The sequence below is a fragment of the Mandrillus leucophaeus genome, unplaced genomic scaffold (genome assembly GCF_000951045.1).
Source record: "Mandrillus leucophaeus isolate KB7577 unplaced genomic scaffold, Mleu.le_1.0 Scaffold309, whole genome shotgun sequence".
Classification (NCBI taxonomy): domain Eukaryota; kingdom Metazoa; phylum Chordata; class Mammalia; order Primates; family Cercopithecidae; genus Mandrillus; species Mandrillus leucophaeus.
Window position 1 is genome coordinate 1269452 of NW_012103243.1, and position 13488 is coordinate 1282939.

The window sequence follows — 13488 nt, forward strand, 5'->3', positions numbered from 1 at the left end:
TAATTTCTGAACAAAGGAAATCTGTAAATATTCTCTTCCTTACTTTCAATGTGAAAATCTTGTCAAATTTTTTCAAATTAAATGAGGGACTATAAAATACGACTATTATGTTTCAAAACAGTAAATAAGCTACTTATCCATATCTATGATGTGAATGTACTATTCAGAAAAATTCCTGCAAAACTCTAGTATAACCCAGAAACAGATTAAATTAAATTAAGTGTAATCTTAGTTCTGGGGAGAAAAATGTGTTTAAGTTGCTGCACATATTTTTTTTTTCAAAATTATGTGTTTGTTAGGTCATATTGAAATATTTATCCGTATTAAGTTATAGCAGGATATTTAGTTCTCCTGTATCACTACTGAGGCATATTTGTTCACATTTATTTATATTGAAAGACACTAATGTTCAAAAGTTAGAATAAATACAAAAATGTGTCTTGTACTTTGCTGTTTTAACTACTTGATATCTTACGTGTACATCTTCCTTTATGATAACAAATACCAGGCCACAGACTGATTCAGCTTTAGTCATGTAATACTGTAACACTCAAATGGGTTTCAAAATATAAACATCTCTGCTCTTGCATAGTTTTTTGGGGGGAAGATTATCCTTCAATATGTAACAGATGCAAGTATGTGCAACCGGGTGGTAGGAGGGAACCATTTTTATTATGAAAAGGGATGGATCCTTTTCAAAAAGGGACAGATCATATTTATTAAATAATTCCCTTAAAAACTTTACATTTTGGGCCACATTTCACAAAAATTTTGGAATGATATTAAACAGTCTTTCCTCTTTTTAATAGCTGGATACTAAAACTCACCCAATTTAATAGCTTTTAAGGCAATAATATGGAATCAAGTCTCAAATAGAATGCAATATTCTGCTGCAGATTATTTGTTGCCTAACTGCATCATTTCACTGGCTGGGCAGTCCATAAAAAGAATTTAAGCTAACTCAAATATTTGGGAGGGAAAAAAAGAAGAGAGAGACTAAAACATGTCAAACATGCTTCCTGTGAAATTACGTCTCATTGCATAAGCATGAGAATTTCCACCTCTGTAAATCTCTCCTGCAAAAATAGCCTAACACCTAAAATAAATCTGTCATTATTTATATTATTTAATAAATAAAAGGAAAGAAAATAAAAGCTGAAATCTGGGCCGGGCTTGGTGGCTCACGCCCGTAATCCCAGCACTTTGGGAGACCGAGGCGGGTGGATCACAAGGTCAGGAGATCAAGACCATCCTGGCTAACACAGTGAAATCCCGTCTCTACTAAAAATACAAAAACAAAAAATTAGCCGAGCGTGGTGGTGGGTGCCTGTAGTCCCGGCTACTCGAGAGGTTGAGGTAGGAGAATGGTGTGAACTCGGGAGGCAGAGCTTGCAGTGAGCCGAGATCATGCCACTGCACTCCAGCCGGGGCCACAGAGCAAGACTCCGTCTTAAATATAATAATAATAATAATAAATAATAATAAAATAAGTTGAAATCTGTTATTTCTTAAATCATATCTTCCAGATTACCCAAAACTAAAATCACCACCCAAAATCTGAAAAACTATAATTTTAAATTTTATTATACAGGTTTTCTCAATAACTTCCCAACACAAACCATAAGACACCAATCATTCCCAAAAACTACAGATACATAGTTGGGTCTATAAGTTAGAAGGCAAAGAAATATTAACTTCAAAGAGTTTAATTATGAATTAGTACTGTATTTCTGAAAACATTGGTGATACTGAAATAACACACCAATAGACATGACCAATATGATCCTGGCAAAATGCGTATCTCGCTAGTCAAGCAGAAATATATCCTTTTACAAATGTTCTGAGGAACAATGCTTAAAATTATGCAAGGGTTTAAAATATAATTTTAATGAAGTATATATAAAATGTACATAAAAAGGGAAATATGAAATCTAGCAAAAGTCTTTTGACTTTTTTACAAATGGTATCCTTATAATTCACCAACTATCAGAGGATGACGTATTTCTCTAGAAAAAAATAAAATGACTGCAATTGTATTTCTTATGATGCTTTATGTATCAGAGTCACTTGCAGATTCTGGTCTGCTGTCGTCTGGCCCATCACTTTCCTTGTCCCAGTCTTTCATAGATGCTCCCATCATGAAATCATCACGTAGGATCGTCCAACCCGGGCCCTCTTCTGATTTCACTTCAGTCTGAGGAAAATTATAGAATCAAAATATTCCAAAGTCAATTCCATCATAAGGAAACAAAAAGGTACAAGCTACAAAACAAACTTTTCAATGCTTAGTTTTTAAAATAGGGGTAAAACCAAGATAAATTATAAATTGACTTACTTTATACACTATGATTATGTACAAATGTATAATAAAGAACTAAACATTAATAAAATATTGCCTGGACTCCATAAAAGAAACATGAAAGCAAAACAAAAAATTTTTTTGAAGTGAGGGAAAAAAATATAAATCTAGGTTTGGTATTAATTTTTTAAGCACTTTTGACAACCAAAACAGACTTATAATACTATTTAACCTTCAGTGATAATTTACTAGAAAATTTGGGGCAAATTATTTCACCACAAATAACAATTTAACAAAGGCCTTTAACCCAAAGTAAATTAAAAGTTAGAAAAAGAAACTACCTTGGTACTATGCTAGGTTTTTTAAGATGCTATCTCACTTAACCTTTTTATAAAAATTTGAACCAAATGTTCTTTATTTAGGTTATGAGCTCACTGCCTGACCCAATCATGTAATCAAAGACTAATCGCATGTTGAAATTATAAATAAATGAAGCAGGCAATAAACATAATAGGTAGTCAATTCATTTCATTTAGTCACAGGATTTATGTGGTACTAAGAATTACAGGCTTTCATTTCATGGTACAATAGTACCACCTTGTGGTATCAATTAAGTAACACAATAGATGCAGCACTCAAAATTTTTCATTCCTTCCACAAATATTTATTGAGAATTAGCTGTGTATCAAGCACTATGTTAGGAACATAGTGATGAACAAACCAAAGTTTTTGGGGGGGCTAACAGTCTATGCATATCTATTTATGTCAATCACAGAAATACAAAATTTTGTAAAAACCTAAGGCACAAGAACCCATGACATTTGGTTAGAAAACAGTGTTACCATTATGCAGTCATCAACTATGTAAAAAACAGTTTTTTAAAAAAATAAAATATATATATATATATATAAGGTATTTGCTAAGTTACAAGAGATTACTTACCTAACAGGCGAAGCTTCCCTTTATTTAAAAAAAGATAGCCCTGAAACATTCATTCCATTAAAAAAAATAATAAATTGAACACTATTACAAGCAAATAAGAAAACTGTCCTATTGGCTCACTCTTGTCTTCTTGAGGTCAAAATATCAAGCAAAGCTTGTGCTTAAATATAACTTGAAGACTGAATGGGATATAAATGTTAGCAAAGATTTCAGAACTGACTTAGTATGTCAAACATCAGCACACTTTTTACTATAATTGACCCAACATACAGAAACAAATAAAAAAATCTGTGCTATTTAAAAACCAACATAAAACAGTTCCATTGCTTCTCATGCCACAATGATAGGAGAACAATAATGTAGGAAGAGAACGAGTATATTAACAATTTTTCATTTCTTATTTCTACAATATCAAACCTACTCTTAAAACTGAAATTCTACTTCTATTAGATTAAGTTAGCTAGCTGGATAAAAGGCCATTTTCCTTGATTTTCACTCTGTCACCCAGGCTGGAGTGCAGTGGCATTATCATGGCTCACTGAAGCCTTGACCTCCCAGGCTCAAGTGATCCTCCCACCTCAGCCTCCAGAATAGCTGGGACTACAGGTGCACACCATCATGCCTGGCTAATTTTTGTATTTTTTTTTTTTTTTTTTTTTTTTGTGGAGACAGGGTTCTGCCATGTTGTCCAGGCTGGTTTCGAGCTCCTGGGCTCAAGCAATCAACCTACCATAGCCTCCCAAAGTGCTGGGATTACAGGTGAGAGCCACCACACCCCAGTCAACCCAGGTTTTCTTTAAATAAAAAACTTGATGTTCACAATGAACAAAAATCCACTTAGAACCAACAATTATAACATCTCTCCTGTCAAAGTAAGAATTCAAAGCTTTCAATTAAATTCAGAAAAGTGTATAGCCATATCCAAACTGCTGACTAGCAAAGACCTATCCTGACTTTGGTATTTGAGTTTACATATGAACAAGTGCAATCTCAGTGTGAAGCCTCTATGTTAGGCAAGTACACCCAAAATGCCATCAACACGTTACCAAAAGAGCACACTGATGCCACATGACTGACTCAACACAGAGCGTTTCTATAAGAGAGCTCACCCTGGCAACCAACCTCTAGCTGGACTGAGCTACTCCTCTACTCCTCTCCAAGGTAGCACCAGAAAACCCGCAGGCAACAGAAGAATGAAGAAGAAAAGGGAAGGTGGACAAAACTGTTTTTTTTTTTTTTTTGAGATGGAGTCTTGCTCTGTCGCCTAGGCTGGAGTAAAGTGACGCCATCTCGGCTCACTGCAAGCTCCACCTCTCGGGTTCACGCCATTCTCCTGCCTCAGCCTCCCTAGTAGCTGGGACTACAGGCACATGCCACCATGCCTGGCTAATTTTTTTGTATTTTTAGTAGAGACGGTGTTTCACCATGTTAGCCAGGATGGTCTTGATCTCCTGACCTCATGGTCCGCCCGCCTCAGCCTCCCAAAATGCTGGGATTACAGGCGTGAGCCACCGTGCCCAGCTGACAAAACTTTAAACATGTATTTCAGAAAGAAAGGAACAATAGTAGACCAAAGGAAGGAATTCACTAATTAAAATGGTGACACTAACTATATCACATGTTTGTCTTGGAAGATGATTGCTGTAAACATCTATTTTAGGCAAGAAGAGCAACAAAAGAGTAAGTTCAAAGTTTTGCTCAATTGTCCAATGTAAAGAATAACAAGAAGAGCTTTACAGGGGGATTTTGGTGATGTTTTTGTTTCTTGGTTTCAAGGATCAATATAGTCTGTATCAGTGATTCTTAAAGTGTGATCTCTAGACCAGCAGCATTATCCGCATAACTTGAAAATATGTTATTAGCAATTCAAAATCTCGAGCCCTATTAAATCAGAAACTCTAGGCATGCTGCCTAGCAATCTGTTTTTATAAGTCAGTCAGTGATTCTGGTACATGTTAGAGACAATTATTTATTTGCTTTAAATAAACATTTTTTCTTAGTGACAGTTGTGTTTACTGCTATAAGACCAAGTACACTTTATGGCTGAGAAGGAAAGATTTTAGAAAATTCAATATTCGATTTTGTAAATCTAATATAAGATTCAGCATTGTATGCCGTAAGTATGGACATCACTCAAGCTATCATTACATTAGCATTTTTACACTGTGAAGCAACAATTTGGAAACAAAAAAAAGACATGATAGAAAATGTATAAAAACAAGCGTGGGTTAATACATTTTAAAAACAGATATGTTAGATGGCATCTGTCAAGATGGCCGCTCAAGAAAACCCTGTTTTAGGCCAGGTGTGGTGGCTCACACCTGTAATCCCAGGAGTTTGGGAGGCCAAGGCGGGCTGATCACTTGAGGTCAGGAGTTTCAGACCAGCCTGGCCAACGTGGTGAAACCTGTTTCTATTGAAAATATAAAAATTTGCCTAGGCGTGGTAGCACAGGCTTATAATCCCAGCTACTGGGGAAGCTAAGGCGGGAGAATCACTTAAACTGAGGAGGAGGAGGTTACAGTGAGCTGAGATCACACCACTGCACTCCAGCCTGGGCAACAGAGTGAGACTCCATCTCAAAAAAAAAAAAAAAAGAAAACCTCGTTTTAAAGGCAGCAGAATGACTCTTTAAATTCTAATGCCTACATTTGCTAAAGACTTACGCAGAAAGAAAAAAGGCAGAGGGCACATGCTAAAGTGGCAGTTTGAACATAAACAACTAGTCTTGCTCAATTGCAATACTCAATAAAACTTCAGAAAAGTGATTTGTTGTTTTAAAGACATAACTCAGAAGGACAAGATCAGAAGAGACAATATCAACACAATTTTGAAGGTGAAGGTGATGGACCAGAAGACACCAGGAAAGTTAAATCCTAAGACTGTAACTGTCGCACTGACAAAACTAACCCTATTTACACTGCAGAATCTGTGAAAGAATCAGAAACTGGCAGTAAGTATCAGGGACTTCTGGAAGTTAAGGGTTGAAGTGGAAGAACCAAAATAAAAAGAACCGGGGTGAAAGATATGTTTTGAGAAACTTCCCCATCCCATTCCACAATAAGCTGGCATAACACCCCGGAGGTTTAACTTCTAAAGAGGTAATGGGCTTGCACAGATGAAGGCATAGGTATAGAACTGAAAATGGGATTAAGTTACACACACACACACACACACAGAACAACCAGATATTGAATCCCAGCTCTCTTCTCACACTGGGCTCCCAAAATGCTGGTAGGCAGACCTTTTTCTTCTAAGTAGGAGATCGGAAGTTACTTTATTGAAAATCTGACCAGTTGCTAATAAATTCACCCAGAGAACCCTACAGTGAAATTTAAGGTAGATGACATCTGTATATTCATAGCTTCCAGTCAAATTTTTCGGTCTATTTGATCTAATCATGAACACACAACTAACAATTATCAAAAAGAAGACCGAGAACAACACAAACACAAAATGTAAAAAGTGACTTGCAGAAAAAAAAATTCAAGAGAAAAAAATTTAGTGAAAAATATCATCAACATCCTTGAAGAGTTAAAATATATTGCATCCATAAAATCAGAACAGTTGCTACTTGATTTTACTTCGTTTATTTATTTATTTTTGAGACATAGTTTCACTCTTCTTGCCTAGGTTGGAGTGCAATGGTGCAATCTCGGCTCACTGCAACCTCCGCCTCTTGGGTTCAACCGATTCTCCTGCCTCAGCCTCCTGAGTAGCTGGGATTACAGGCACCCGCCACCACGCCCAGTTAATTTTTTGTATTTTTAGTAGAGATGTGGTTTCACCATGTTGGCCAAGCTGGTCTCGAACTCCTGATCTCATGTGATCCACCCACCTTGGCCTCTGAGCTAAGATTACAGGCCTGAACCACCATGCCTGGCCAACAGTTGCTATTTTAAAAGAAACATTAGGAGAATAACAAAGTGCTTAAAATTAAAAATATGGTGGAATAAGTAAAACAAAACAAAACAACCACATTACAAAAGTGAGAAGATAACAGTAAGGAAATTGCCCAGAAAATAGACTAAAAGAGATGAAAAGTAGAAGAAAAAGATAACTAGAGAACCAGTCCAAGTGGCCCAGGATGCAAATAATACGAGCTCTACAGACAGAGAAAAAATATACAGGAGGAAATTAATGAAGTACTTTAACAAAATTTCCCAAAGTGAAGGACACACATTTCCAGATTAAAAGCAGCCCTCGAGTGTCCAGTACAACACAATGAGAACATTATTGTAAAATTTTAGGACAACAGGAACTAAAAGAATATTCCATAAGCTTCCAGGAAAACAAAAGTCACATACATACCTATAATCAGAAATCAAAAGATTCAGATTTTCCAATAGCAATCCTGGAATCAAGGAAGCAACAGACAAATACTTTCAAAATGTCAAAGGAAGATAATATCCAACCTAAAATTCAATATTGGGACACATTATTATTGAAATGTGAATACTGAACAGAAGTATTTTCAGACATATGAGGTCCCCAAAAGTTTATTTCCAACGCAGCCTTTCTCAGGACACTGAGGATGTTCTCCACAAACAGATGGAGTAAAACAAAAAGAAAACAACATGGGATAGAGAAAATAGAGCCCCACCAAAGGAAAAAGAAAGAAACGGCCAGGATGAGAATGAATGGAGATTCCGAAATAACAACTACACATCAAGCATGAAGGACAATCTGCAGCCAAGTGACTCCGTGGGACAGCATGTTGAAAACGGTCATTACCATGACATCTGTCACTGTATGTTATTTTAACTTGACAAAACCACCGGAGAATATGCTTTACCAAAAGAGTGAGAGTAAACCAAGAATAAAGGAGCTCCAAGAACCCAGAAATAGGGAATTCAATCCAGGAGAAATTCCAAGGATCACAGAAAATTTAAGTCCTAGATGACAACAGTGAAGCAACCCAAGAAAGCAATCAGGGGATACAAAGGAAAATAGAGGTTTATGGGAAAGGAAGTCTCAGAGAAAAGAATTACAATAGATACATTACTTGAGATCATTTGACTTTGAAAAACTAAATAAAGGAAATTAAACATGAAAAGTCAAGACAATTATTAACTTCAGGAAAAACAAATAGAAAGGAAACATAAATATGGAATATTACAACATTCAGCTATAAATAATTTTTTCACATGAATAATAAATGCTGAATACTGACAACATATAATTGTAATCTAACTATATTGAGTGGACAAAGGAGAAGAGATTGTGTAAGATAATTAAATCTTTGCCTACTATAATAGAAAACTGATAGATAATGCCTCAAACTGATTAATCAAAAGATACGACTGTATATATGCACGAGTCAGTGATGGCAGCGGCCGACCGTCCGGAGTGGCTGCTGCCATCATACCAGTTGCAGCAGGGAGGTGCAGGCAGTGGTAGCAGGAGCAGAAGCAGCAGTGGCGGCGTCGGAACCCTTGTGCCCCGCGTCCGTCCCGAGGCAGACAATTGTGTCACACCCACGCTCACACAGGCAGGCAGGATCCGCTCCCAGGCCGGGAGCCTCTGCCATGGCCTCAATCTCACTGCCAGCCGCATTTTGGGAACCCGGGAGTAGCTGGCCAAAGGCGCAGCCAAGACTTAAGGGGCCAGCCCCCAGAGTGTCGGGGTCATTTGTACGGGGTTGGCAGGGGCCGTGCCACCTGCAGGGAAAACATACAGTAGGCAAACAGTTCCCAGGCCCGCTCCAGGGAGCCACAGCGATGGGGCCAGACTAAGCCGCCCGCCAGCGGCGGAGCAGCACAGTCAGGCACGGAAGGGCAGGCTGAGAGGGACCAAGAGGAGGACTTGGGCCTGGGACGGTGCCAGGCTCCATAGAGCTGGTGGGAGCTGGGAGCAGGCAGAAGTCCCGCCCTCGCAGGCATAGCTGCAGCAACCCAAGTTCCGGCTGCAGACCCAGGTATGGCTGCACTCTGGAGTGGAGGGGCCAGCAAGGTGCCCCCTGCCCCTGCAGGCTCGGAAGTATCTTCTCCCGCTGCCTGGCCTCTCCCAGTTCCCAGTGCCCGCTCCGATCTCAGAGCAAGGCTGGAGCAGAACCCAGAACTGTTGCAGTCCGGCTGATTGTACGCACACTCGGGGTAGCGTTGACACGCCAGGCCCCCTGGGCCCCCTCCAGACTTTGGGTGCCAACAACCATGAGAGGGAGGCCGATGTGGGGCTAAGGGCAGCTCAGCATTGACCTGCAGGCACTCCTTGGCCAGGACACTCTGGGCGCCATGAGCAGTGGCAGGAAGCACACAGGCTGCCGGGTAGAAGGGGGAGGGTCCCCGGTGAGGCCCCACCTTCAGGCCAGGGAGGGCCCGAAGCCTGCGGACCTGGCTGCCAGTCTTGTGGACCAGAGTGGGAACTTGTAGTGCTTTCTCTGGGCCAACCCATGATAGCCCATGGACCAACTGGCACTCAGTTCCTCTCCTCTAAAGCCCATAAAAAGCTCCTGACTTAGCCAGACCCAGAGACAACAAGACCACCAGCTGTAGGGAGGAGCTATCCACCGCAGGGTCTCCCCTGTTCCATTGCTCAGTAAAGCTCCTCTTCATCTTGCTCATCCTCCACTTGTCTGTGTACCTCATTCTTCCTGGATGCAGCACAAGAACTCAGGACCCGCTAACTCGGGCTAACAGAGGTGTAACACAAACAGGGCTGACATATGTCCCTTGCTCACCATGTTGCAGGTGACAAGGAGAGAAGACAGGAGAGAAGAGCTGCAGCCCTTCGGGAAGCCCAGATCTAGGAGCTCCCTGAGCCAGGGCTGTGACATCTCTTTAGGGCTCTGCAGTTACTGGCATCTCCAAGCTTCCAGAACGGCCACGACGTTCCCCAGTGTCAGCCATGGAAGCTGCTTACGTACACCTGGGCCAGCCGCAGCCTCGCAAGTAGCCGGCACCCATGCCAGTGCCTGGAGCTCTCCACCCTGCTGCAGTTGGCATGCCTGGCTGTGTTCAGTGGCAGGACCCCATGCCTGCTCATACACCCCACGCCTTTGGCAGGCATGGGATCCAGGCCGGTAGCTCAAGCCAAGCGCACACTGCCAGGCTGAGTCGGCAAAATGAGCCCATAGGACCCAGCAAAACCAGCAAAGGCACCACTGACCACAGAGGTTTCCAGCTGAAGCGACACCCAAGGATCCTGTAACATTAGGAATACAGAGATGTATAAATGCCAGCAGGACTAGCTAGAGAAATAAGAATTAGTTGCCCCTGAGGTAGGAGATATGAAGGGTGGGCAGAATGGGGTGGAAAACAACTTTATTTTATAATAAACGTTTATGGCAAAATGTGGCTTTTAAAACTACATGTATAAGAATTAAAAAAAAAAAAAAAAGGACAGCAAGAAACAGAAAAAAAAAAAGTAACATCTAAACCATTTCCACAAATCCTAAGTTTCCCAAGCTTCTTTTCTACCAAGATCTTCCCAAAAATACCCTAAGAAATCCTTCTGGTTTTATTAACAATGATGATTCTGCTTTACTTTCTAACAATAAATGAAAAAGGGTCAAACACAGTAAGTATACTATGAAGTCATTGTGTGTCAAGCACTTTATATAATATTGCCTTATTTTTAATTCTCTTAAGATTCCTGGCCAGATAGCAAGTATCATGCTTACCTTATAAGAAAAATAAGGCTCAAAGAAGTGAAGTAAGTATTCAAGTTCAGAGTTAATAAAGAGCTGAGTCTATACACAAACACAGATCCATTTGATTCCAAAGCCCACGTTCTTTCCACAATACTAAACTTCTCTAAAACTTAACTGATGATATGAACACAATACGGTAATATACTTTGTTCTTATATAACCTCTTATAACCTATGAACGAGTACTAAAATACAAGCAAAATGCTGAATATGCTTAAGGTAATTTCCATAAAAGATTTGGGGTAAATTACATTACACACTGGATTGACATAATTTCAATTTGCTATATCTTTTCCATAAATATGATTTACCATTAAGTATAAAAACTTGCAGCACCCACCAAAAAAAAAAAAAAAAAAAAAAAAAAAAAAAAAAGATCAAAGATTAATATAAGAAAAAAGAAAAAAAAAGCCTGAGGCAAATTCTAAATGTGTCATTCACTGGAAAAGCTTGCTTGGGGTGATCCCTGAACAGATTTCATTAAATGTTAAGACATCCTGAGAATGGAGGGTTTTTGGTTTTGTTTGTGAAACAGAAGTAGTAGCAATTTGGTGTATTCTTTTCACAAAAGGAATAAAAAAAGAGTTCTGGATTTGAATCTTAGATAAGCCATTGACTCCAATACTGCAAATTAGAAAGTTTTAGAGGTCCAGCCCTTCAAAGAAATAAAAAATTTATTATTTTTTATTAACTGGGAATAGCTATAATGTAAGATAAAGTTAACCATAATATACATGTTAGACCAGGTATTTACTATCATTAGATGGAAGCTGTGTTAGCAGCTAAATATAACTAACTAATATAAATCGTAAAGTATAAACTGAAATAATCAAATTTTATCAACTTAGAGTCTTTCAGTGTTTCTGCAAGGCAGCACTGATTCAGTGACTTAAAGCAACCTATATAACTCTTTCTGCTTATATTAAATGAAAAGTAAAAGTGACTAAATGCAAGAACTTAATGAAAACTTCATGATGCAAGGAAACAAACAGTCCCCACGTTCCTTGGCCTAGTTTTACACAAATATTGAATCAAAACCATACAGAAGGAGTCTGTGTCCATTTTGAAGGTGAAGACAACCCTTAAAAATGTTAATCAGCTTTCATTTCAAAGTGCAAACATACATTGGCAGCCACTGAACACTGAAAAATAAGGTTTGGAATTACACATGCATCTAACACCAATGAGATAGTTAACTGCATTTCATTTGCTGGGGTGGGGGATAATTAAAATCAAACCATAAAGAAAGAAACAGTATAGTCTCATCTATATTTAGTAATCAACAATAGTTGATTTCATTGCTTTCCCTAACAAGAAAGTTGTTTTCATTTTTACTCAGTTTCACCTAAATTTTAAAAAGTTCTTAACATTGACTAAATTCATCTTAATATCTTTGTTGTTAAAAATTTTCAGTAAGATATTTGCAATTGTAGTTAAAAACATACTTTATGGATTCAATTTTTTTCACCCACTGATTTTTTTTGTTTTAATTTCATTTACTGCCCTTGGTTTTACTATGTACCCAATACATATGTCCTTGCTCAAAGTGGTTCTATTTGGTGGTTTCTATTATTATACATCTTGTTATCCATACATTTAGTTCTTAATTCAACATTGACTTTCCTCAACATTTAAACTCTCTTAAGAACTCTAAGTAAGTTAAAGCTAACTAAATTACCTGAAAAGTCAAATGCAACACTTCAGGGAGCCTTTTGACAGTGCTCTATTCATTTTCATAGTAAATTAGTTGTTTGAAATATTCAGATACACTCTGCCAATTAGTCTCTTAAAGCACATTTTATCTGCTACATTATACAGCATATAAATGAAAATCCAGATTTATAAACAAATTAGCAGAGCTGTGAATTCAGCTGAAAAACAGATAGCAATGTCTTCTTGATATCACAAATTTGCTAAAAATCTTGAATAAGAAAACATATGTAAAAGTGTTTTGCAAAACTATGAAATGTTATACAAACAAAATAAAGCTGCATCTAGTAAGGAATATGCACACTATCCATCTACTGAACTCAACAAACAATAGACTGGTCCCATCAGACCCCCTTGGAGAAACGGGTGATTCTAGATCTGGGACACAGAAAGCACAAGGTTTGGGCCGGACATCTTGTCCCAGAATGCAAGGAATCACTCAAAGAAAATGAGGTCATGCCAAAAGGACACATGAGCATTTACACAGGTTCTCACAGCCACATCTGCAAACTTAAGCAACAAAAAGTACAATGATACTCACTGACTGTAAACACTGAATGAATAAAAACCCCCGTGTCCATGACATTTTAAAAAGACAAACAAGCCAGGCATGGTGGCTCACGCCTGTAATCCCAGCACTTTGGGAGGCTGAGTTGGGCGGATCACCTGAGGTCAGGAGTTCCAGACTAGCCTGGCCAACATGGTGAAGCCCCATCTCTACTAAAAATACAAAAATTAGCTGAGCATGGTGGCGGGAACCTGTAGTCCCAGCTACTCAGAAGGCTGAGGCAGGAGAATCACTTGAACTCAGGAGGTGGAGGTTGCAGTGAGCCAAGATCGCGCCATTGCACTCCAGCCTGGGCAACAAGAGTGAGACCCCAGCTCAA

At 38.9% G+C, this 13488-nt stretch overlaps 1 protein-coding gene across 2 annotated transcripts in view; it reads right to left on the minus strand.

The window, feature by feature from the left end:
* Window positions 1-1566: 1566 nt before the first annotated feature.
* The window catches only part of RRP15 (ribosomal RNA processing 15 homolog (S. cerevisiae)), a 44548-nt gene continuing 32626 nt past the window's right edge, over window positions 1567-13488 (minus strand). For both annotated transcript variants that reach the window (XM_011987375.1, XM_011987374.1), the window contains exon 5: window positions 1567-2194. In XM_011987375.1, coding sequence (XP_011842765.1) covers window positions 2051-2194 — 144 coding nt within the window. In that variant the 3' untranslated portion in view covers window positions 1567-2050. The remainder of the gene's footprint in view (window positions 2195-13488) is intronic.